The sequence below is a fragment of the Microtus oregoni genome, unplaced genomic scaffold, assembly GCF_018167655.1.
Source record: "Microtus oregoni isolate MIOR12 unplaced genomic scaffold, Mior012 000012F_ref0000307, whole genome shotgun sequence".
Lineage (NCBI taxonomy): Eukaryota > Metazoa > Chordata > Mammalia > Rodentia > Cricetidae > Microtus > Microtus oregoni.
This window is the reverse complement of record NW_024543071.1, coordinates 45885649-45909582: the sequence shown is the minus strand read 5'-3', so window position 1 is coordinate 45909582 and position 23934 is coordinate 45885649. Positions and strand designations below refer to the sequence as shown.

The 23934-nt window shown below is 41.7% G+C and overlaps 2 protein-coding genes across 2 annotated transcripts; both read right to left on the bottom strand.

Annotated features, from left to right (window-relative positions):
• Nucleotides 1-5301: 5301 nt before the first annotated feature.
• LOC121454731 (serine protease FAM111A-like) lies at nucleotides 5302-11160 on the bottom strand. The gene is made up of 4 exons (XM_041662160.1): nucleotides 11126-11160; nucleotides 10221-10299; nucleotides 8445-8540; nucleotides 5302-7017 (listed from the first exon to the last, which is right to left on the bottom strand). The coding sequence occupies exons 3-4, from the start codon at nucleotides 8484-8486 to the stop codon at nucleotides 5302-5304; spliced, it is 1758 nt and encodes a 585-aa protein (XP_041518094.1). The 5' UTR covers nucleotides 8487-8540; nucleotides 10221-10299; nucleotides 11126-11160.
• A 3498-nt stretch (nucleotides 11161-14658) lies between these two features.
• On the bottom strand, nucleotides 14659-22416 carry LOC121454412 (serine protease FAM111A-like). Its single transcript, XM_041661733.1, has 4 exons — nucleotides 22324-22416; nucleotides 21432-21537; nucleotides 19780-19887; nucleotides 14659-17085 (listed from the first exon to the last, which is right to left on the bottom strand). The coding sequence occupies exons 3-4, from the start codon at nucleotides 19855-19857 to the stop codon at nucleotides 15337-15339; spliced, it is 1827 nt and encodes a 608-aa protein (XP_041517667.1). The 5' UTR covers nucleotides 19858-19887; nucleotides 21432-21537; nucleotides 22324-22416; the 3' UTR covers nucleotides 14659-15336.
• Between the last annotated feature and the right edge of the window lie 1518 nt (nucleotides 22417-23934).

Below are 23934 nucleotides of genomic sequence, written 5' to 3'. Positions count from 1 at the left end.
CTTGACAGAAGCTAGAGTCACAAAGAAAGAGGGAAGCTCAACTGAGAAAACATCCCCACTAGTTTGGCACGTAGGCAAGCTTGTGGTGCCATTTCTTAATTTGCAGTTGATACGGGAAGACCCAGGCCAGTGCAGGAAGTGCCACCCTTGGACAAGCAGTCAGGGTTCTAGAAGAAAGCTAGCCGAGCAGGCCTTGAGAGTAAGCCCATCAGCAGCATTCATTCCTGGCTTTTGCTTCAGTTCCTACCTCCAGGTTCCTGCCTCAACTTTCCTGAGCAGTGGGTTACAAGGTGTAAGTTAAAATAAACCCTTTCGTCTCCAAGTTGGTTTTGCTCATGGTGTTTTGTCACAGCAATAGAAACCCTAACTAAGGCAGTTATTGATACTAAGTAAACCCAGGTATCTGTCAGAAATAGAATCAGTTGATCTCTGCCCCAAATTAACTGTGGAGCTATGGAAAATTGATGGCTTCTAGGGGACTAGGAGTCAGTTTTCTTTAAGGGTGTGTTTTTTGTAGGTAGACCACACTCCAATGGGTGGCCCCACAGTTAGAAGTATATGGACAGAGCATATGGGAATCCATGGACTAGTAAATGTGAAAGGAGAAGAGACATAGACCTGGGCAGGGAAAAAGGTGGGGGTGGATCTGCAACAAGTAGGAATGAATATGGTTAAAACACACTACATGGAATTCTCAAAGAATTGATAAAAATGATCTAAAACAAACCAATGACTCACCATTTTATTGTCAGTTGTTGCCTCTGACATTTTCCCTATGAAGGTGAACACTTTAAGCAATTGATAGTTGCTGTAAGCAATTGATGGTTGGAGAGAGCTTTGCTGGGTAATAGGCTAGGGTAGTACATAACCAAGAAGAACATTACTGTTGATGATTTTATTCTGAGAGATGAATGTCTGGGTATTAGAGTTATTTCCCATTCTGTTTCTGTGATATAAAAAAAGCTGTAGCATGAATAATAAAAACCCAAAGACAGATATTGGGGTTCAAGCTGAAGATCTGAAAATCAAAACAGCCAAGCCACTAGAGAAGTCTTACCTCTACCAAGGCTGGATGACTGCAGACTGAGTCCTGAGTCCCTTAGTACTGGGATTAAACACTTGAGCAACCACCATCTGGATCTACTTCTGCATTGATCCTGTATATCTTGAACTCACAGATATCCATTTGCCTCTGTCTCCCAAATCCTGGGATTAAAGGTGTGTGACATGACTGCCTGACCTCTAGTGGTTTAGTTTTACCCTCTGATCTTCAGGTAGGCTTTACTTATTTTTTTTTTTTTTGGTTTTTTCGAGACAGGGTTTCTCGATGGTTTTGGAGCCTGTCCTGGAACTAGCTCTGTAGACCAGGCTTGTCTCGAACTAACAGAGATCCGCCTGCCTCTGCCTCCCAAGTGCTGCGATTAAAGGCGTGCGCCACCACCGCCCGGCTAGGCTTTACTTATTAAAGCATAAATAAAATATCATTATAAAAACAAATTAACAACAACAAAACAAGCAAAACAGTAGGGCCAAAAACAATTTAGGGAATAATTTTCAGCTTCATATGGAAAACAACAGCAACCAAAAAAAAAAAAGTAAACAAAACAAACACCTCATTATAGCTATAACACTTGTGAATGATAAAAGAACTTCTGGAGACATCAGCATGCCAGACCTCAGCCTGAGCTGGAGAGCTATAGTAATAAACATTGCATGGTATTGGCATAAAAATGGACATGGTTATCAATGAATAGAATTGAAGACTTAGACATAACTCCACACACCTCTGAGAACCTGGGTTTTGTTAAATAAGTTGGAAGTACACACTGGAGAAAGACAGCGTTTGTCAACAAATACTGCTAGTCATATTAGATATATACATGTAGAAGAATGCAAAGAGATCCATCTTTATCACTCTGAAAAAAGCTCAACTTCAAATGGATCAACCATTTCAACATAAAGTCAGAGACCCCAAAGACTAATAGAAAAGGAAGTGGGGAACACCCTTGTGCTCATTGACATAGGAAAGATTTCCTGAACAGGACATTGATAACACAGGCACTAAGAAAAATAATTAATAAATGGAACCTTATTAAAAGTAAAAGCTTCTATATGGCAAAAAACACCATCATTTAGACAAAGTTGTTGTAAGAGAACGCTTATTTGTTCCCAGCTGCTAAGCCCCAAAATAACCACACAGAAGCTGTATTAATTAAATTACTGCTTGTCCCATTAGCTCTAGCTTTCTATTAGCTAACTCTTACATCTTAATTTAACCTATTTCTATTAATCTGTGTACCGCCATGTGGCTGTGGCTTACAGGCAAGTTTCCTATGCATGTCTGTTCCCAGTGGCAGCTTTATGGTGTCTCCTTGCCTCCACCTTCTTTCTTCCAGCATTCAGTTTAGTTTACCCTGACTACCTCTATTCTGCCCTGCCAGGCCCAAGACAAATTCTTTAATACCCGATCATATTCACAGCATACAGTGGGGAATTTCCCATCACAAAGTGGCAGACTACAGAATGGGAAACGATTTTACCAACTATATCCAATAGAGTGGTAAACACACACACACACACACACACACACACACACACACACATATTAAAAACTAAAAGGGCATGTTTATGTTTATCAAGAAAGCAGATAACTCATTTAAATGGAGTACAAATCTAAATGGAGAATTCTCAAAAGTAGACATACAATTGGCCAACAGTCATCAGGGAAATGCAAATCAAAATTCTTTGAGATATCATCTTATACCAGTCAGAATGGCTAAGGTCGATAAAATAAGAGATAGCTCATACTGAAGGTGTGATATAAGGGAAGCATTCATACACTGCTGTTGGGAGTGCAAACTTGTACAGGCCCTAAGGAAAAACAGTGTGGAGGATCTTCAGGAAGCTGGGAATAGGTTTACCTCAGGATATGGCTATACCACTCCTGGGAATATACCTAGAGGATTCTGATTCCTATTACAGAGACACTGATCAACCATGTTCAGCTGGAAACAGCCTAGATGTCCATCAGCAGTTAAGTGGAAGAGGAAAATGGAATATTACTAAGTAGTTAAAAAGACCCTCAAATGGGGTAGAGATGACATTATTCTGGGCGATTAGAAATCAGAGTGTCATATCCACATTTTGTTCAATTTTCTGGAGTTGTGGTCTTTCAGAATAAAAAAATTTAAGCTATCTATCATAACATTAAAACAAGAATCAAACTGCTATCATTCTCGATGTTAACAAAAAAAAGAAAGAAAAAAAATAAAAAAAAAGAAAGAAAAGGACCCTCAAATGATAAAATTTGCAGGGAAGTGAACAGAGCTAGAACAAAATCATCATCAGATAGGTAAATCTGACCCAGACTGACAAATATGGTATGTTATTTGCTTATAGGTTGGTGTTAGCAGTTGTATATTTTTACATTATTTCTTTGCATGTGGATGTATGTGTTTCTGTGTCTGTTTCTTTTCCTTTGGTTCTCTTTTCTGTTTCTTGGTTCCAATCCTGGTTTTTTTTTTTTGTTGTTTCATTTATTTTTTTAGATGCCTGCTTCTTTTCTTTTCTTTTTTTTTAAATTTTATTTATTTATTATGTGTACAACATTCTGCTTCCCACACACCAGAAGAGGGTGCCAGATCTCATTACAGATGGTTGTGAGCCATCATGTGGTTGCTGGGAATTGAACTCAGTACCTCTGGAAGAGCGGTCAGTGCTCTTAACCTCTGAGCCATCTCTCCAGCCCCTCTTTTTTTTTTTCTTTTAAACATTGCCTGGCCCATTATCTGTAGCCCTTATTGGCTAATTCTCACATCTTGCTTTAACCCATATTAGTAATCTGTGTAGCACCGCAAGGTGATGGCTTACCAGGAAAGATTCAGCATGTCTGACCTGGCAGCTGGCTCCATGGCATCTGACTCACTTCATTTCTTCCCAGCATTCTGTTCTGTCTACTCCACACACCTATGTTCTGACCTATCAGGCCAAGCAGTTTCTTTATTAATTAACCAAAGAAAGCAACAGATAGACAGATGACCCTCCGCCATCATTCTTGCCTAGTTTTGCTTGTACAAAGGAATTAATATCCTAAATTGGCATGTCTTTTCTAAATGCTTCTTTTGAAATAACTTTAGGTTGCCAGGATTATGAAACTAGTACAGGAGTTCTTTATGGTTAGTATGTCATCTACCCATATTAAAATTTCCATGATAAACAGTTTACAGAAGACTTTAACCATTACATAATTTAAAATACAATGATTAATTTTAACCATTTTAGTGGAATTCTTTTTTTTTAATTTTTATTTTTACTTAAAAATTGCCACCTCCTCCCCTCCTCCCATTTCCCTCCCACTCCACACATCTCCCTCCCCCTCCCTCCCAGTTCAAAGAGCAGTCAGAGTTCCCTGCCCTGTGGGAAGTCCAAAGTCCTCCCTCCATCCATTTCTAGGAAGGTGAGCATCCAAACAGACTAGGCTCCCAAAGCCAGTACTTGCAGTAGGATCAAATCCCAGTGCCATTGTCCTTGGCTTCTCAGTCAGCCCTCCTTGTCTGACACGTTCAGGGAGTTCGGTTTGATCAGATGTTCCATTAGTCCCAGTCCAGCTTCCTTTGGTGGGCACCCATTAGATCAGCTACACCAGGGAGCACTGGACTGAGCTCCCAAGGTCCAAATGAGGAGGGAGGACATGAGCAAGGAAGTCAGGACCGCAAGGGGTGCGCCCACCCACTGAGACTGTGGGGCTGATCTAATGGGAGCTCACCAATGCTTGTTTTCTTATCGGAGAAAGAAAAATATAGTGTGGATTTGGGTGGGTGGGAAGATGGGAATTATCCGAGAGGGGTTGAGGGAGGAGAAACTGTGATCCGAATACACCGAAAAATTATTTACAATCAAAAATGCATGGTATATATAGGACATAGACTAAAACATCAATTGTTGATGAAAGAAAAATCGTCATCTAAAAGTCCAAAAAATATATTAATCATTGCCTACACAAAAACAATGCAGGGGCAACTGCTTTAACAATAGGTAAAGAAGGATGCTTTAAAAAAAAAATCCCACACTAGCTCAGAATTCAGAAATAGATCCTTATCTATTTAGGGGGTAGATTCACAAATTAGAATTCTCTGCTTGAAAGGAGAACAGAAACCAAACCCCGCAGCCAGAAAAAGGGAGCAGAGGCATCCTCTACATTGGCTTATATAGGACAGGAGGCAACGTCCCACTGGGCAGGTAACAAGTGGCTGTAGGACTTCCTACACCAAATAGGAAATGGAATTCTCAGACTCAGCATTTTTACATCCCATTGAATACACAGATTTCATTGTACCATTTTTCATGTTTTTGCTTAATATCATCAAGGATGTGTTTCATTGAAGATCCCAACTCAACGATACTGGAAACCCCACTTTCATACTCACAAATGAAGCCAGCAGTGTGCATGGCTATCAGTGACCCTTTAGAATCGAATACAGGAGATCCCGATGACCCACAATAAAAAGTGTTATCCCAGGCAACCACACCAGGTTCATGGACTTTTTCCTGGAAACTTCTTTGGGTGTACATATAGATATACTGCATAGGATTCCTGCTACCCACTGCTTCTCTTCCACGAATATCCTCACATTCCCTTCTTTGCTTGCCTTCAGGCATCACAGTACAACCATCAACAACCTTGTAATTTCCATCTGGATGTCCAATCATAAACAGAAATCCACTAAGTGATTCAGAAGGTGTTCCATTACCGAGTCCTGTAGGGATGTGCTGTCCTCTTTCCTTCAGTTTCAGGACAGCATAGTCAAGAGTGACATCAGACACCTCAAACCAAGGTTCAACAAAATGATAGCTGTCTTCTTTGACAGGGAACACTTGAAAATCAAACGTCACTCTTATACACTGCCCAATTATATCTGCCCACTTACTTGGCTCTATGCCTTCCCCTACTACGTCATCTATTACATGTCGGCAAGTAAAAATGTACAGCCCTTTAAAAAGGAAGCAAGTAGCACTACCCCTGTTTCCATTGTTGTTCCAAACTATGAACCCAACTGAGTCACTGAGCTGGGAAAGAAGTTTGAGGACTTTACCTGGGATGGAGCTTTGGGTCAGCTTCCTGAAGTTTTCTCTATGTGCTTTGAGTAAGGAAGTGTTCTCTCTTTTCTCACTCTCTTCCTTGATGTATGTTCTCAGTTCTTCCCGTTCTCTTTTTAATGTGGGGTACAAATTCACAATGTATTCTTTTAATATAGTGAAGTTTCTGTCCTCTAACTCAGATTTCTGAGTTGCCACTGCCTTCCAAGGGCTCTTCTTTCTCTCAACATCAATCTGAAAGAGCTTACCCTCTAAGACATCAACTGGCTGGCTGTTTGCTACGATGGTGTCATTGGTATTAAGTTTCCAATGGTCACTCTCTACAAAAGAGAGAAACCTGCCATCCTTCCGCAGAGTGGTCTTGATGGTCTCTCCTTTGAAGCCATAGACACAGAGTTTGGTGCCCTCCTCGTGAAGTTCCCCGCACCTCAAAATTCTTTGCTCCCCATTCCCGACAGCATGAATGTAAAATACAACACACTCAACGGATGACTGGTCAAAGCGGCCACACACTTCATTGTCTTCTCTAGCCTCACTTTCAGTTTGGGAAAATGTAATGACCACATGGCTGCCTTGCGGAAAACAATGGAGGGGCATACCGAGGTTTATGTACCCTTCTATTCCTTCTTTGCCACACACCAGCATTTCTTTGCCTGGCTGTTTTTCTATCTCTCTTTTGACAAGGTCAAGGGTGTTCAGGGCCTCATATAAGCTACCTGACCCCTTATCTGCTACCTCACAGACTGCATGGTTTACACCAAAGGTGATGGTAATTGTTGTATTTTGGAAAGAGTTCTGAACTCGTGGAGCTTTTTGATCGCAGTGTGATCTTTGGTCCTGGTTTTTGATCACCTCCTTTGGTCTTTTTCTACATTCCATTTTCCTTTGAGAAATTATGGGATCATTCTGTTCCTTGGGGACCTAAAGAGAAATGACAGACACTTTAGAGAACTGTGACTACAATGGTATTCCTGTGATATTTTTGTACAGTATGTGCCATATTTTCTCAATAAGCAGGCAGAAAGAGCAGAACTCATCTACATATCTCAAAATCTACCAGTTCCAATAGAAAGCATTTTATTTATAATTTGTTTATTATTTTAAACAATAGATTAAAATTTTTAGACATGAAAATTGTTTAGAAATCTTTTGTAATTTCTTTGCACGTGCATGCACAGAACTGAGTGGAGAGTCTTATTGAATAACCATGGCTACTGTGTACCTAGATCTGTAGCCCAGGTTGGTCTCAAATTCACAATAGAAAGAACTGAGATACACTTTTGACTATTCACCAGAGACTCCTAAAAGCACCAAGAGTGTCTGTGAGAGTGCAGGCCTGAAGCATGCTGGGCCACTCATGTGGAGGGCAAAGGACAGTAGTGAGGAGCCAGTTCTCGTCACACATTCCAGGCATCTAAAACAGGTGCTTAGGTCTGTACTTCAGGTGCTCTCATTCCTTCAGCCATGGAAGAGACCATAGATACTTTATCCAAGAGTTCTGTTTTGAGTGTTGAGACACTGTAGCCCAGACTGCCCTCAACGTATGATCCCCTTCCTTCTCTATTCAGAGTTCTGAGATTACAGGCATGTGCCATCATACCTGACCTGATACTTAAGAAAGAGAATAGGAGATTGTGTATGTTGATATTAGCTTGTTTATAACCACAAAGCTAGAAGTGTGTGGGGGAGGGGGCGGGGGGGAGACAGATTTAACCTTTTCGTGGATATCTAGGTGTTTGGATCTTCTAGTTTCCTAGAACATGGAATAATGAAAGTGAGCTGATGCCTTTGAAGGAGCATCTGAAATGTCAGACCCTTTTCACCCTTCTTGGTCTGTTCAGAGAGCCCTGTACAGCCACATTACTCAGTCTAGAGAGGATCTCAGGGAGCCTACACAGGAAGCAGAGATTCTGGAAGCAAATCCTTCTCACAAGCCTTTCAGGGTTTTAGTAAGCATGAATGACACAGTCATTTCAGAAACTACAAAGTACTATACAGGTAAACATTCTTAGGTTTAAGTCACACTCAGAAAGAAGCTTCTATGCCAGGGAACAACATCCATTTGCTTACCCCCAGTTTAATCTTACACAATGTATTTTATCTTTTTCCTCCTTATTCCTACAGGCAGTATTATTTTTCAATTAAGGGAATTTTGATATGGACTTCATTCGTTTTATAATTCCTTTCCCCAGTGCCATTCGACAAGCTAGAAAGAAGCAAATGGACAGGAAACAGAGTGTGTATTACTCCCAATTCACAGCCATATAGTTGCTTGGCAGGAAGAACTTTGTGATTGAGGATCAAGGATTGCTAAGTCTGCTATGGATGTGCAGTATTTCCAGACATACCTGAGAAAAGTTGCGCAGGATTTCCATGCTTTTTCTTTGCATGAACTAAATGCAAATGTTCTGTGAGGTATGCCTCCAACACACGATGGACTAGACCTGAAACAGATAACTCAGATGAATTGCTAATTTCAAAATGGTTTCAAGCCTTATCAGTATCGTCATAGGTGATGTATAGAGGGGAATATTTTCTGAGGTCCCACATCACACCTTCCCCCTCTGTTCAGTCTTGCTTCTCACAGGGTCATCACTTCATAGCCAGGAGTTTATCCATCCAGCAGAGTCACCCCAGAAATCAAATCAAGGTACCGCGTGTCAGGAACCAGAGCAGACACAGCATCAGCTACGTCTAACTGCTAACCCTCACCGCTGCCATGGACAGCAGGTTCTAGCTAGAATTTGGGGGAGTGGGTATGTCTTTGGCGAGGACGGTAATGTGCTCACTGCTTGAAGCAAAGAGACAAACCAAGAGTAGATATTATTTCCAACAGAGGATTGCAATCGGGGAATTCAAAAGAGTGTTTTAATTCACACTGATGCTAAAAGCTGGTCTTCACTTAGAGTGGATATGGGAGGATGATTAAAATACAGGGGACAGGTGGGAAGAAAATGGGTAGGTAGTACCCTGAGAACAAAAGAAATTTAGAAGGACAGATGGAAAAGAAATCTTGAAAGTGATCCAAGATGATACTCAGGACACATAATTTCTACTTTAGAGTTTACTTGTTTGCTTTAATGGTGGGGCTGTTGTTTGTTTGTGTTTTTGGTTTTTGGAGTATGTTTACAGGTGCCTGTGTGTGTGTGCATATATGTTTGTGTGTGAGGGTGAAGAAGTATGTGTTTACATCTACCTTTCCATGTACTGTCTCTAAAAAGAAAAGGAATGTTTTAACAAAATAACTCTTTCAAGCACGAGAAATTGGTATTGTCGGCCTTATTTCACCCACAAAAACCATGAAATTCCAAAGGAGTTAAACTTTCTCTAAGGACAGAAACTCGAAAAATATACTTTGGAGAGCTTTACTGTGAATGTTTTCTAACATAAACAAAAAGAGCAGAAAGAGCAAGAGACAGAGAAAACAAAGAGACGGAGGAAAGAATAGGTCACAGTGAATTTTCAAATATCCCACCCATCATTAATAATTGTTCTTTTTTTTCTTCTTCAGAAAATGTCTCCTGTAGCTAAGGCTGGCCTTGAAAACTGAACTTCTCATTTTGTCTCCTCCGAGTGCTAGCATCTCAGTTATGAGCTGCCATGTCAGGTGTGTGTGATGCTTAGAATCCAACCCAAGGCTTCATGCAAGCTGGACAAGAAGTCTACCATTGGAACGACCTCCAAGCCCCACACTGCCTTTTAATTGTATTAGATTACACTTAGAAGCACTGTGACATTTTAACCCTGTGTCACGTTCCATCTCTAAAAGTTCAGGAATATTTCCTAACAATAACAATGCCAGTATATTCACATTAAATATTAACACAGTCATGGTACACATATCACCTTTCCAATTTTTTTGTTTTTTTTTGATGTTTTGTTTTGTTTTTCGAGACAGGGTTTCTCTGGCCTCAAATTTTGTAAGACAAGGGTTCCTGTGCTGTCTGGGATGGCCTCGGATAATTTTTTAAAAAACAAACATCCAAATGTTTCAAAATCTGATAATATAAGAATTTATTAAAAGGTAACATTAACTATAAAATAAAATGAAGAATTTTTGAAAAGCAATGAAACACACTGAAAATCGAACCCAATAATGCTTTTCTCACCTTTGCAGACAGCACCTGTACAGAAGGCTGAAGAAACAGAGAAACACAAGGTTCTAGCTGGAGGTTGATATTGTCCAACGTGGCCTCCAGAAACCTGTTGATAAAACCAAGCTAAACTTACCGCTATTGAGGCAATAGTTACTTAACAAATGTTTGTTCATGCTGAAGGAGAAGAGCATGGTTGAGCAAAGACAAATAGATCTGGTATTCTAATCTCTGGTCTAACTCAGGCTGTAATGTGGAGGTAAGGGTATTTGTAACAGATCAGGATTGGTTGAGAATACCAAACCCAGGTATTTGGGACCAGGGCTACAAATAAATACCTTTGATATTTTCCTTGAGAAAGCTACTGAAATAAAAGAACATCCCTGCCTTGGTGCATTTATGGTGATGGAAACGGGTAACATAGCTAACTCAGAGTCAGGCTAACTGGGGCATAGGAAGCCAGCACACGTGGCTCCACCACCCGAGCATGCTGAATGTCTGAGAGAGGAAGTCAGTCTCTGTCGCTGCTCCCTACAGTTTTATGCTGGAGAGAAGCACAGACAGGAAACCACATTCAGGTCTGTTTGCAGCACACAATCAGACACGGGTTAGTTCATTTAAGGAGGCATTTTCAGAAAAAGAGCAGTGGCTACTACAGACACCAGTTTTTTAAACTAAAGGTATTCTTCCTTGAGCATTGAAAAACAAAAACAGAAACGTTAAATTCTTTCTTTTTGTTCTTTTACTCTCCCAACAACTGCAGACACCACCCAAATGGAACCGAGCTCATTCTCCTCCCAACCCTTTCTCATCTAAAAAATGCTTGCTTTTTTTTTTTTTTTCATCAATCCACTGCCTGCAAGTCCTACCGGGCTTCAGGTCGAACCGGAAGTGAGGGATAAGCCCTCCAAGAGCTGATGTCCCTACAAACTCACCTACCACTCGCTCCTCTGTTGCGGCAGAATGTTTTTTGCCAGTCAAGGAAATGGCTCTCTGCCAGAACAAAAGTGCGCCTAAATAACCTACCCAAGGGTCTTGGATTGGTCTTTTACAGAATTAGCAGATTGTGACGCAAACACAGCATCCCCGGAGCCAATCACCAGCCAGTCTGAAATGATTAGCGTCAGTTTTACTTCTCAGGTTTCTTTTGGGGGCGGGGGGTGGGGGTTTAGAATTGTCTCAAACTGGGACAGGACTCTAATAGATCTGACTGGGCAGGGCTTGAAAACGCGGGAAAAGACCTGAGCTGGGCCCTTGGGAACCACCTACTTCGGGGTGGAGGCTGGAAGCTGAGCCCGGACACACCATTAGGGCTAGGGCAGAGAAGCACAGACTCTGGGTTCTGCACTGCCATTCGCTACCGCTGAGGCAGGGGCTCCACTGAGGCTCACCGAAGGCGTGGGGAGATGAGAGTTAGGAAAACTCGGGTGGTTTCCTAGGAGGCAACAACTCCAACAAGGGCAAGGTACAGACCAAATGCCCTTGTCAGGAATCGACTTTCAAAACGTACATTAGTTTATGTAGCTCTTTCTTGTAGTTGTTCCAAAGAGTATCGTAATTTTTTTTGTCTTTCTTTTGTCTGTAAATATGTGCTTTTATTAACATGATTCTTCAGATTGCTTAATCAGGTTATTGAACTCTCTTTTGAATCATAAAAATAGGTATTAAAATTTCAACAAAACCATAAACTATTTGGATAATGAGTCTTTTTTTTTTATTGGAGAGCTAGGGGAGTGCGGGAGGGGGAGGGAAATGGGAGGTGGGGAGGAGGTGGATATTTTTAATAATAAAACATTCAAAAAAGAGTATAGTAATTTTTAAAATTAAACGCTTCTTTAATATAGATGAAATTGTTTAACAACTGCATTTCCCATATCCATCTACCAAAAAACAGGAAGAATAAAAGTGTTCAAGAATGTTTCAGTGTATCTAATATTCCCAAAATGCAAGAAGGCAGTGTCTGAACAAGAAGAACTATGTGACTCAGAACACAGGATGACTGAGTCTACTGTGGTTATCAGTGTCAAAGTATTTATAGACACACCTCAAAAAAATACTGTGTCGAGACAGAGACCCACACTGGAGCACTGGACTGAGCTCCCAAGGTCCCAATGAGGAGCAGAAGGAGGGAGAACATGAGCAAAGAAGTCGGGACCACGAGGCGTGCACCCACCCACTGAGACAGTGGAGCTGATCTACTGGGAGCTCACCAAGGCCAGCTGGACTGTGACCGAAAAAGCATGGGATAAAACCGGACTCTCTGAACATGGCGAACAATGAGGGCTGATGAGACGCCAAGGACAATGGCACGGGGTTTTGATCCTACTTAATGTGCTGGCTTTGTGGAAGCCTAGCCAGTTTGGATGTTCACCTTCCTAGATATGGACGGAGGGGGGAGGACCTAGGACTTACCACAGGGCAGGGAACCCGGACTGCTCTGTGGACTGGAGAGGGAGGGGGAGAGGAGTGGGGGGAGGGGGAGAAGGGTGGGAGGAGGGGGAGAAGGGTGGGAGGAGGGGGAGGGAAATGGGAGGCTGGGAGGAGGTGGAAACTTGTTTTTTGTTTATGTTTTTTTTCTTCTTTTCTTAATAAAAAAAAAAACTCAAAAAAAAAATACTGTGTCAAATTCTTACCAGAAATTATCTCTGATTGCTAACTTCCACAGCTGCCATGGGAAGCAGGTCTAGTTAGGTTTTGCCTTAAGTGAAAGGATTTCTGGCTAAGGAGCTGATGTGCCCAAGCCCACAGCTTGGAACAGAGATGGAATTCAAATGCAAAATCAGTTCCTTGTAAAGGAACTTGCAGTTGAGGAATTCTAAACATATTTTACTCAATTTGGTGCAAAAATCTGGACCTCCTTTAAGATGGAGGAGAAGGATGGCAAACGCCAGGGAAAGAAGTAGAAAAGGAGTTAGGTAAGATGTGCAAGACGATTTGTAAAAAGCTATCAGAAAGAGCTCGAGAAAGTTTATCTAAAACAATAGTTAGGAACCTGCGTTACTATCTGAGTTTTGTTTGAAGAAATATTTTCTCTGTATCTTTCAAACAAATGAACAATGTAAACAAAATATCCAAAGTTTTAACAGTGCTGAAAACCACTAGAAAAGCAAAGACAACTGAGAGAGGAGGAGCACCTGTGTTCAATACCTCACTCTTTCAACAAGGCCTGGGATAGGATATCAGTTACAGAATTGTCATGGAGGTGAAGGCTCTGCATATATGAGCTAGATATTTCACAAGTCTGAAGGACCCCCAGACCACAGACACTTTTTTAAAAAACATTTATTTATTTATGTATACAATATTCTGTCTGCGTGTATGTCTGCAGGCCAGAAGAGGGCACCAGACCTCTTTACAGGTGGTTGTGAGCCACCATGTGGTTGCCGGGAATTGAACTCAGGACCTTTGGAAGAGCAGGCAATGCTCTTAACCACTGAGCTATCTCTCCAGCCCCCACAGGCATGTTTTGAGTGGATTTTTGTTCCACTGTGTGCTGGAGGGTACCAGGTGGTCCTCTATTCTACAGCCAACGAATTCTACCCAGACTTTGCATCCTCCCCAGAACTGAGGGAAGAAAGTCATCTAAAAGATGGAGTCTTTCAAATGGAAGCTGTTCTGTTTGCTCACCAGGACGCAGGTCTTTACACTCTGCTCTGGGTGTAATAGGAGCAAACAAAGCAAAACTGAACAACCCTGAAACAGGCTGAAGTATGCACCAGGTAGGGGCAGGGACACCTTTGATTTCACGACTCTCATGAACAGCAGAACTTGTTGTCAACACTTGCTTTGGAAAACAGACAGGAGTGTGACTTGTGCCAGTCAACTCGGTATAACAACATTCACTTTGGTATTTCTTAGACCAACACCCCACACGTGGAATCTCCCTGGGTCGTGAGTGCTCCTTCTTTTGTCCACTGAAGTTACTCTGGTCACCCATAGCAGGACGCTGAATCACATGGAGGATTTCACCCCTGAGAAGATGCAGGACTAACCTGGCTAGGTTTCCTCTCAGAAAGCTCCTGATTGCTCCACAGTAGAGCTTGAGGCCAGGTGCAGATTGCACAGGGCAGGGCTTGAGAAGTCCCAAAGGAGGAGCCAGCACTCTGGAGGAGGGCACCTGTTGCAGTTCTTGCAGGGAGCACTGTACACTTGCTTAAAGGAAATCCTGAACTCTTGGCTGGAGAAAACATGAGACACCAGGTTCTGCAGCTTGTGGAGGGGAGACAAGCAGACCCTGAGAGAATGGAGGAAACCTGTGGGGTTCCTGGCTTCCTATGGGCCAACCTCTGCATGTGACAGATGTAAGTACATGAACATCGTGCCTTCTACAACATGCGTGGACAAATGTGTAATTTTTCATCATTTTTAATTTATTTAACATAGGAACAACAGTTTCTTCTCCCTCCTCTCCTCCCATTCCTTCCCCCCATCTCCCTTCTTGCCCCACCTCCCTCCCCCCCATTCCTCTTCTCCTCATTCTCCATCCAGATAGGGTGAGGCCTCCCTTGGGAATCAGCAAAGCCTGGCATATCAAGTTGAGGCAGGACCTAGCTTCTCCCTGCATCAAGGCTTAACAAGTAGTCAGGATTTTTGCCCTGAGATTCAGCTATTAGTGTTTCAGACCTTCCTCATAGCTGCCTGAGGAGGGTTAGTGACAGCTGAGCCAGAGCAAAGTGCAGACACTCTGGAACATTCTCCTTCTGCCGAACGTTTCATTCCATCTTGCGTGCCACAGGTGGAAAGGAGAGAGAATCTGATTGCCAACGGTTCTGAAAACTTGTTAGCAATCATGCATCACTGACAGTTATGAAGAGAGAATATCCTACCAGTTTAGAATAGAAAATGCCCAAGTTTCTGTAAATGTGTGTATGAGCCATTAAGTGAGACTAAAGACGGCTTCAACGTTTTAAAAAGCCAGTGAGAACAACAATTTTGGAAACTGATTTGAGTGCTATCATAGTCATCTTTCACTGGGGACTAATCTCAGAACCTCATGCATGCTAGGCAAGTGCTCAACCAGTGAGCCACATTTCCAGCCATGTTTACACATTAAAATGAATGCTTTGCAGGTCAGAAAAACATAGTATTGCCTTTAAAAACCCAAATCTCTTAAAGAGAGAAAACGGGAACAAATACTCTCCCACCTTCAAAACTCTTCACTGCGCATTTCTACATACTCCTGATCTATTAACTCTTCACTGCCCATTTCTACATCCTCCTGATCTGTAAACTGTTCACTGCGCATTACTACCTCCTGCTGCTTTACACAAACATCATCATACCATAGTTTATGTTTTTGCTTAATATCGGCAAGGATGGATTCCATCTTTATGCCAACCTCAATAACATTATAAACTCCGCTTTCATACTCACAAATGAGGCCAACAGTATGCATGGCTACTAGAGAACCTTTACAATCAAATAGTGGACACCCAGGAGAGCCATTATAAAAAATATTATAGGTAAAGTCATTAGGCTTGACATTCATTTCTTGGAAACTTCTTTTTGTACACATAGGGAGTAACTTAGAATAATGGCTATGCCCTGCTGCTTCTGTTCCATGAACAAATTGCTGACTCTTCTCTTTTCCTTTACCTTGAGTGACCACTGCACAACGGTCAAAAACCTTGTTTCCATTTTCATGGCCAATCATGTATATCAACTCACTGGGAAGTACAAGAGCTATTCCGTTATTATACAGTCCGGCAGGCACGTGTTGACCATTGTCCTTCAGTTTCAGGACAGCATAGTCAAGAGTGTCATCAGATATGAGAAGCCAAGGTTCGATGTGAAAGCAACTGTTGAAGTTTGAGGTTGGCTCTTCAGAGTATTCGTCATCAAATGTCACCCTTACACATTGGCTAATTAGGTCTAGACACTTACTTGGCTTTCTTCCTTTTCCCACAATATCATTTAATACATGTCGACAAGTGAAAATGTACAGCCCTCTGAAAACAAAGCAAGTGGCTTTACCCCTGTTTCCATTACAGTCCCAAAGTATGAGCCCAGTGGAATCCATGAAGCGTGAAAGAAGTTTGACCATTTGATCTGGAGTAGAGCTTTTGGCCACTTCACTGAACTTTTTCTCATGGGCTTTGAAAAGCGACTCTTCTTTACTATTCTCACTCTCTTCCTTGATATATGCCCTCACTTTCTCCAATTCTGCTGCCCAAGAGCTCTCCTTTCTCTCAACATCAATCTGAAAGAGCTTACCCTCTAACACATCTACTGGCTGGCTGTTTGCTACGACGGTGTCATTATTAATGAGTTTCCAATGGTCACTCTCTACAAAGGAGCGAAACCTGCCATCCTTTCTCAGAGTGGTCTTGATGGTCTCTCCCTTGAAGCCATAGACACAGAGTTTGGTACCTTCCTTGTGAAGGTCCCTGCACCTAAGAATCCTTTGCTCCCTATTCCCGACTGCATGAATGTAAAACACAACACACTCAGCAGATGACAGGTCAAAGCGGCCACACACTTCATTATTTTCTTTCTTCTCACTTTCAGTTTTGGAAAATGTAATGACCACATGGCTGCCTTGTGGAAAACAACGGAGGGGCATACCGAGGTTTATGTACCCTTCTGTTCCCTCTTTGCCACACACCAGCATTTCCTTACCTGGCTGTTTTTCTTTCTCTCTTTTGACAAGGTCATGGGAGTTCAGGGCCTCATATAAGCTACCTGTCTCCCTATGGGTGAGATTGTAGAGATTATTCTTGGGGTTTCCCCCCACGGTGATCTTGATTGTTTTAGTTGGGAGAGTGTTCTGATCTTGTCGAGTTCTCTTAGAAGAACAGAGTCTTTGCTCTTGGTTGTTAGATGTCTCATTTGGTCTTTTTCGGGATCCCATTTGCATTTGTGAATTCTTGGGATCCTTCTGCTCTTCATGAGGGATCTAGAAAGAAATTATAGATACTTTAAAATTTGGATTCTAACTCTAATCCTTAGTTTACCTCATTAATATTCAATTCAAAGATTCAATGAATATGTTTAAATCAGGACTTAACTCAAGATCCAAAATACAAGCCCAGCTCCTCTAACTTATCTTTCAGATAATCTCTTCCTATTGCACATGACTTCTTTCCCCCCAAAAATGGACAGTAAGAAACACAATTGTTTCCCAGATGTTTCACTATCAGCTTCCATAAAACCTTTTCAAGTATTTTGTGTTATTTTCAGCAATGCAGCTTTTATCTTTTCCAAATGTAGGAAATGATGGAATATAAATTTGAATTTGTTCATATTTATTGTTGTTTTTGTAAGACATTTTATTTGTATTTTTAATTATATGTCTCTCTATATGTTACTATGTGGGCTTGTGCATGTTAATGCCGTGCCTGCAGAGACCAGAAGAGGGCATCGTATCCCATGGAGCTAGAGTTCCAACCAGTTCTAGCCTCAGATGTCAGGGTTGGTCAATGAGTACAGGTTCTCCTTAGGAGCAGTCCATTCATTTAAAAAGCAAGCCATCTGTCGAGCACTTATTGCAGTTTCTCTGAGACAGATTTCGCTCTGCAGTTGAGCCCACTCTGGAATAAAATATCTAGCCCAGGCTGGCCTCAAACTCACAATTTTCATTCCTCCTTCTCTCTGTGCTCAGAATCCAGGAATGCACTACCATGCCCAGCTTTAATGAATTCCTTGAAGAAATTTAGCAGCGATATGGTATGTGATTTATTTTTAATTTTCTATTTATTTTCTTTGTGCTTGCATCTGTTTGAGGAGTTTGGGGGTGTGTGTGTTTGGGTAGTCCTATGTGTGTGGGCACATGTTTCCACAGTACATGGAGATAAGAGGCAAAAGCTGGGTGTCTTCTTTGATCGGTCTACTCTTTATATATTGAGTCTGAGTAATTTTCTGATTAAACCAATCTAGCTAGTCAACATGCTCCAGGGCTCCCCTACCCTTCCTCTTGTATGCTGGATTTACAGCTGGGCTACCATTCCCATTCAATCTATATGGAACCTGGGGATTCTAACTCTGCCCCCCACACTACTATTGCCAAAGCTTTATATAGTAAGCCATCTGTCCAAGTGCTATTTAATGGTTTATTATGCAGTAGAGAAAGCTAAACAACTTGATCATTACTTAATTACATACTCGTTAAAAATTAATACATGAATTCACCCATCACTACTACTGTGCAAAAAACTCAACGTATTTCCTTTATTACATAAATTCACAAATCCTATGCATGTCCTCTCTTTCTTTTTGTTGGAGAAATTGAGGATCTGAGTTTATCTTCTAAGTGTGTTTCCTAATGTCACATAATAACCAATCTAAACTGTAAATACTCTAATGTCTCTTCCCATTAGGCTACTCATGATATTTGTAAACTTTGTACCCATATCTTCTATTCTTATAGGCCACTGTCTTAAGATTCAAGGAAGAAGAAGGAAGGGAGAACCAAGGTTAATAATCAAATAGCAAAAGTGAACAAAAATAAAAGCCTTTTATCCCCATGGACCTACATCACATTTATCTTGGCAAGGGTCCACTTGCCAGCAGTATACTCACTGGTATAGAAGGAGCAGTAGTGGGGTATCGTAAAAATTAAGCCTGTCGTCATCTGTCATAACTGTCATTCTACTTTCAACATATAAAAGAATGGTCCTGTAAGCATGACCTACATGTTCTCAGAAACCAGTTCTCCAGCCTAAATGCTGTAAGAAATACTTGTGCACTACCTCATGGAGATGCTGTGGCAGACTTCCTTCTACGCAGGTTTCTTGGACAAATGTAGACACTTTGTCAATTTTTTGGGTCTGTGTTGTACACTTGAGACACTCTAACCCAGGCTGGCCTGGAACTTGCAATCCTCTGCCTCTGTTTTCAGAGTGCTGGGATTACAGGTGTGAGGTACTTTGCCCGTTTGGCATTTTTGAAAAAGAAAGAGAGGTACTATGTGTGGTTCCTTACTTGCTCTGTCACAGAGTAGGATAGAGAAAAAATAGACCTAGAAACAAAAGCCTCATGTTTTCAATCATCAACCTTTCTAGAACTTGAACAAGAGGAAACAAGCTGAAGGACTGGCCTTCTCAGCCTTTTATTATCATTCCTTTCTTGAGATACGGAAATTGGAGGTGGAATCTCCTTCACCCACTTAATAAAGGTAGGGTAAGGATAGACATATGGAAAATCATGTTTATAAACTGCAGAGCACTATGTAAATGTAGACTGCTAGGATTCAGAAGATTAGCCACAACTCAGGGTAAGATTTTCATGTTCGTAAGTACTATTAGTTTTGTTATTTCTACAGCTTAATCTAACATGTTGAATATGACCTTGCAAAAATTTTTGTTTCAAGGAATTGAAGAGACAGCTCGTGGTTAAGAGTTCATACTGCTCTTTTAGAGGACCCAGGATTGGTTGCCAGCACTCACATAGCAGCTCACACTGTCTGTAACTCTAGCTCCAGGGAATTAGATGCCATCTTCCAGCTTCTGCAACCACACACAATTTAGTGTATGCAATACTTCCAATACTAATGAGTCCTTGTCTTAGCAGGAAGATTATGTGGCCTAGGATCTAGGGTTCTATAGTCTACTCTGAAGACATCCCACAAATCCACAAATTTTTATACACATACCGGAGACGAATGGTACTTGATTGTCGTGTTTTTTAAATCGAGAAGGACCTTCTGCGACCCCTGCTTGCTATAGCTCATGGTGGCTTGGAAATGAAACAGATGCTTCAACTGAAATGGAAATTTCAAAAACATTCATATTACAGTAGTGTCTTCATAGCGTACTCAGGAAATAAAATGACCAAAGTCCCAAATCATATCTTTCCTGTTCAGGTTTCATGCCCCAGGATGGTGTTAGCAAGCAGATAGTTTATCCACCAAGCATAATGAACTGAGTAGTAAAAACAAATCACCATATATCAGGTTTTATAAGAAACTATCGGAATCTTAAGAGAAATTGTCTCTAATGGCTGACCAACAGAACTACCATGGAAAACAAGATCCATTTGGATGGTTTTGTTTGTCTGTTCAGACAGAGTATCTTGAAAAAAAAAAAAGTGAAGTGCCCAAGGCCACATCCTGAAACAGAGAGGACATTAATGTTGGTAACAATACTCCACAAAGAAATTTCCAGTTGGGAAAATAAATAGTGTGTTCTACTAACAGAGATGCTAAACTTAACATTTGAATGTATATGATCGTATATTGTTAGTTGTGTGTATGTTTTCAGGGCTGACCATTTGCTTTCGGATAACAGGCTAGGATGCTCTTTCATGGGAAAGACTTTCTCCCGTTCTCAGTATTGCAATAATTTCAAATGAGGGCAACCTGAAGTGTGTGTGTGTGTGTGTGTGTGTGTGTGTGTGTGTGTGTGAGAGAGAGAGAGAGAGAGAGAGAGAGAGAGAGGATTGAAAGGAAGAAAAAGAAGAGGAAATGATGTATTTATATTATAATCTAAAAAGGTAATAATTATGTAAGGAAGTCTGGTCTTCACTGAAGACAGAGATGGAAAGTGATAACAGATTCTAGGGACATAGGAAAGGGAAAACTGGATAGTACCCTGAACATAAATGAAATTTAGCAAGAGTTATAAAAATTCTGAAATGATGCAAGCAAAATGATATTTAGAAAGCGTACTGCTTTCTTTTTCTTTTGTGTTTGTTTGTTAATTCAGAGACAGGGTTTCTCTATGTAGCCTTGGATGTTCTGGAACTCACTCTATAGACAGGCTGATCTTGAACTTAGAAATCCACCTGCCTCTACCTCCCAAGTGCTGGAATTAAAGGCATGTGCCATTTGCTTTAAATAGGTTTTACCCCCAAGTATTTTCCTTTGCTGTGACCTCCCAAAAAAAAGAACAATTTAAATAAAACATTGGCTATTTTCTTTCCCTTGCCAACCTGGAAGGCCTTTCTTAACACACCTACCCACCCAAGCACTGCTCAACTACTCAGGAAGAATGATGTCCTGGGCTCTCTGGGAGAGATGCTCTCAGAAGGGAGCATCCCACTCTATGGTCAGCTGCCCAGCACACACAGCCAGCCTGAGTATCAGATTCCCAAGACCTCAGGTCTGCTCTCTGTAGACTTGTTTGACTCAAGGACAAAACCAAACAAACAAAAATAAAAAGGACAGACACAAGCTACAATGTTTCTGCTTATAGGTAGATTATATAATTGCAAAGGTTCCTTAAATGTTATCTTTACCAGTAGAAACAAAAATATCCACAAACCACAGCAGAAGCAAAATGACTCATATCACCTCTGCTTTCTTACCTCAGGGACTGAGAGTGGCCACAAAGGTTGAAGTGAGGTTTCTATAGCACACACGGGTACTATGGATGTTGACTTCCTAGGTCCTTGAGGTTGGGCTCCCAGAATCCTGGTGATAAAACAAACCTCGGATTACTGCTCTTGGGGTAATGAGAGCAATCACTTCACACAGTGGTGGCAGCACTGAGAGAGAAGAACATGGTTAGGCTGAGAACGTGTGTAGCACTGTGGGACTTTGAGGTTTTGTTTAACTCAGGCTTTAATCGGGGGATTGGTTAGGATTGGGCAACAGATACGGCTTGGTGGCTATATCAAACCTAGGATTTAGAGGTCGAGATTAAAAACTTGTGATGCAAATTGTTTTATGATATCGTCTATGAAGAGTGACTGGTAGTAGAATTAATAACAATTACATTATCCACTTTGTAGTCCCCTGGCAGAACAGTCCCCAGCATTAATGACGATTTAAAGAGCAGGAGAATAAGTCAGGTTATTGGAGTAGGCTGCTATGCAAAAACCGATGGCTTCACTCTATAAAGTGGGCATGCTTAAGAAGGAGATCGGCTTTTGTCACTTACGTCTTGTATCCTTGTTCTAGAAAGAGGCCCACTCAAGAAGATATATTTGTGAATATTTACTACACACACATTTAGATCCTGAGAGATTTGTTTTAGGTTTCTTAAAGTGAGCCACCAGGTTTACAGAGGCCAGGTTTTACACCACAGTGTGCTCTCCCAATAGCAGCAGACAGTGCACAAGCGGGGCCTAGCTCTCTGCTCCATCTGGAACCAATGCGCTTCTCTGTCTTCCTGACCCCCATCTGAATGAGGCTTTTCTGCATTATTCCACCGCAAATAAATCCTCCAAGTCAGCCCCCAAAGTAAGAGTAACTCACCTAAGAAAGCTTTCTCTCCAAGAGGCACAGTTACTGGTCTGTGCTTCTGTCTAGGACTGCGAAGATGTCTGCCTCAGCGGATCAGGCGGGCGGCAAAGCGCGCGAAAATATTGCAGGATGAGAGGGTGTTTAGCCAGCTCTCATTGGCTGCGCTTGATCTGATAGCGGGAAAAGGGTGACGCTACCGCCATAGCGTCAGCACTCCTGGCCCCAGAGCAGCCTACTTCCTGTCAGAAGACTTGGGATTGCAGCCAGGCTGCAGTTGAGGAGAACTGCCCTTTCCTCTCTAAGATTCTTCTTTATTCGTATTTGCACGTCCCCCGCTGTGGGTAGAGGGCCTGATGCTGATCTGACCAGCGAACTAAGGGGAGGAACCAGGGTGCCAGGGTTCCTGCCCCAGCTCAACCTAGGTAGGGAAGGTGCCCCAGGCAGGAACTTGGTCCGCAGGAGTCCTGGGAAACTGCGTTTTACAAGGACACCTGCTGCGAAGAAGATAATCACTGTTGCCAGGGATGTGAGTGAGTTCCAGGAAGGAGAGAGCCACAACCCTTGCAGGTGGCAGGCAAAAGCTTTGAGAATCAGGAAGCAGCTACAGGTGCCTTCAGAGCAAATTCATATGTCTCCCAAAGGAACCCGAGTGGCTGCTGATGGTTTCAGTCCTGATGAGGAGCATCGTGTCCACTTTAGAAACACAGGTCACAAACATACTGCTAAGCATTTGCCCTGTGTTAGTATCAACTGAGACATGATATATATATACAAAAATACACCACTGTATAGAAAGGAACTTGATATGAAAACATGGGATATCCAAACACATGTAGTTACTACGTGTTGAAATCATAATGTTTTGCAAATGAGTTAAATAAATTATAGTACAGAAAGACTCAGAAAAATGAAAGGGGCAGGGAGGAGGAAGCTTCTCCGCTTTGCTCCTACACTACTGTGCTTAGTTCCCTTCTTTCATTTAATTAGTTTTTGAGAATTATGTAATTACACCATTTCTCTTTCTCTTCTGTCCTTCTAACATTTCCCATGTACCCCACCATGACCACCTTGTCCTCTTTCATACCAAAGTGTGTGTGTGTGTGTGTGTGTGTGTGTGTAGAATTTGTTCAGTTCAAATCATGGTATGTCTGTTTTAAAGGTTGATCATTTGGCATTGGTGTCTCTTTCATATAGAACCATGTGTATACTGAGACGATCCAACTAGCTGTTAACTGTCAAGTCCAGGTTGATAAAACACAAAATGAAGAATCCTGTGCAGGAAGGATTTAGGATGCACAGAGCAGTGGGTTCAGGGGGCAGCAGTGGCATCACTAAGTTCAAGAACATAAGGTCGGTGGTGACCTGGGAGTCACTAGGAAACAGGTTCTATCAAAGTAGCCTCCTTCAGCATCAAAGCAAATGCCAGATCCTCCAACTGCTGCTGCTAGCGCTCCGGTTATGGAAGAAGCTGGCTGCTACACATGGACACTGAGGTAATTTATGCAGTGATTTCTGCACACTCACCCTTTCTGGAAGTGGAGCAGAAGCGAGATGTCCTCCACTTTGTTTCTATCTTTCAGAGTAGTAAGTACAGAAGAACCTGATTTCTATTACTTGCAAATC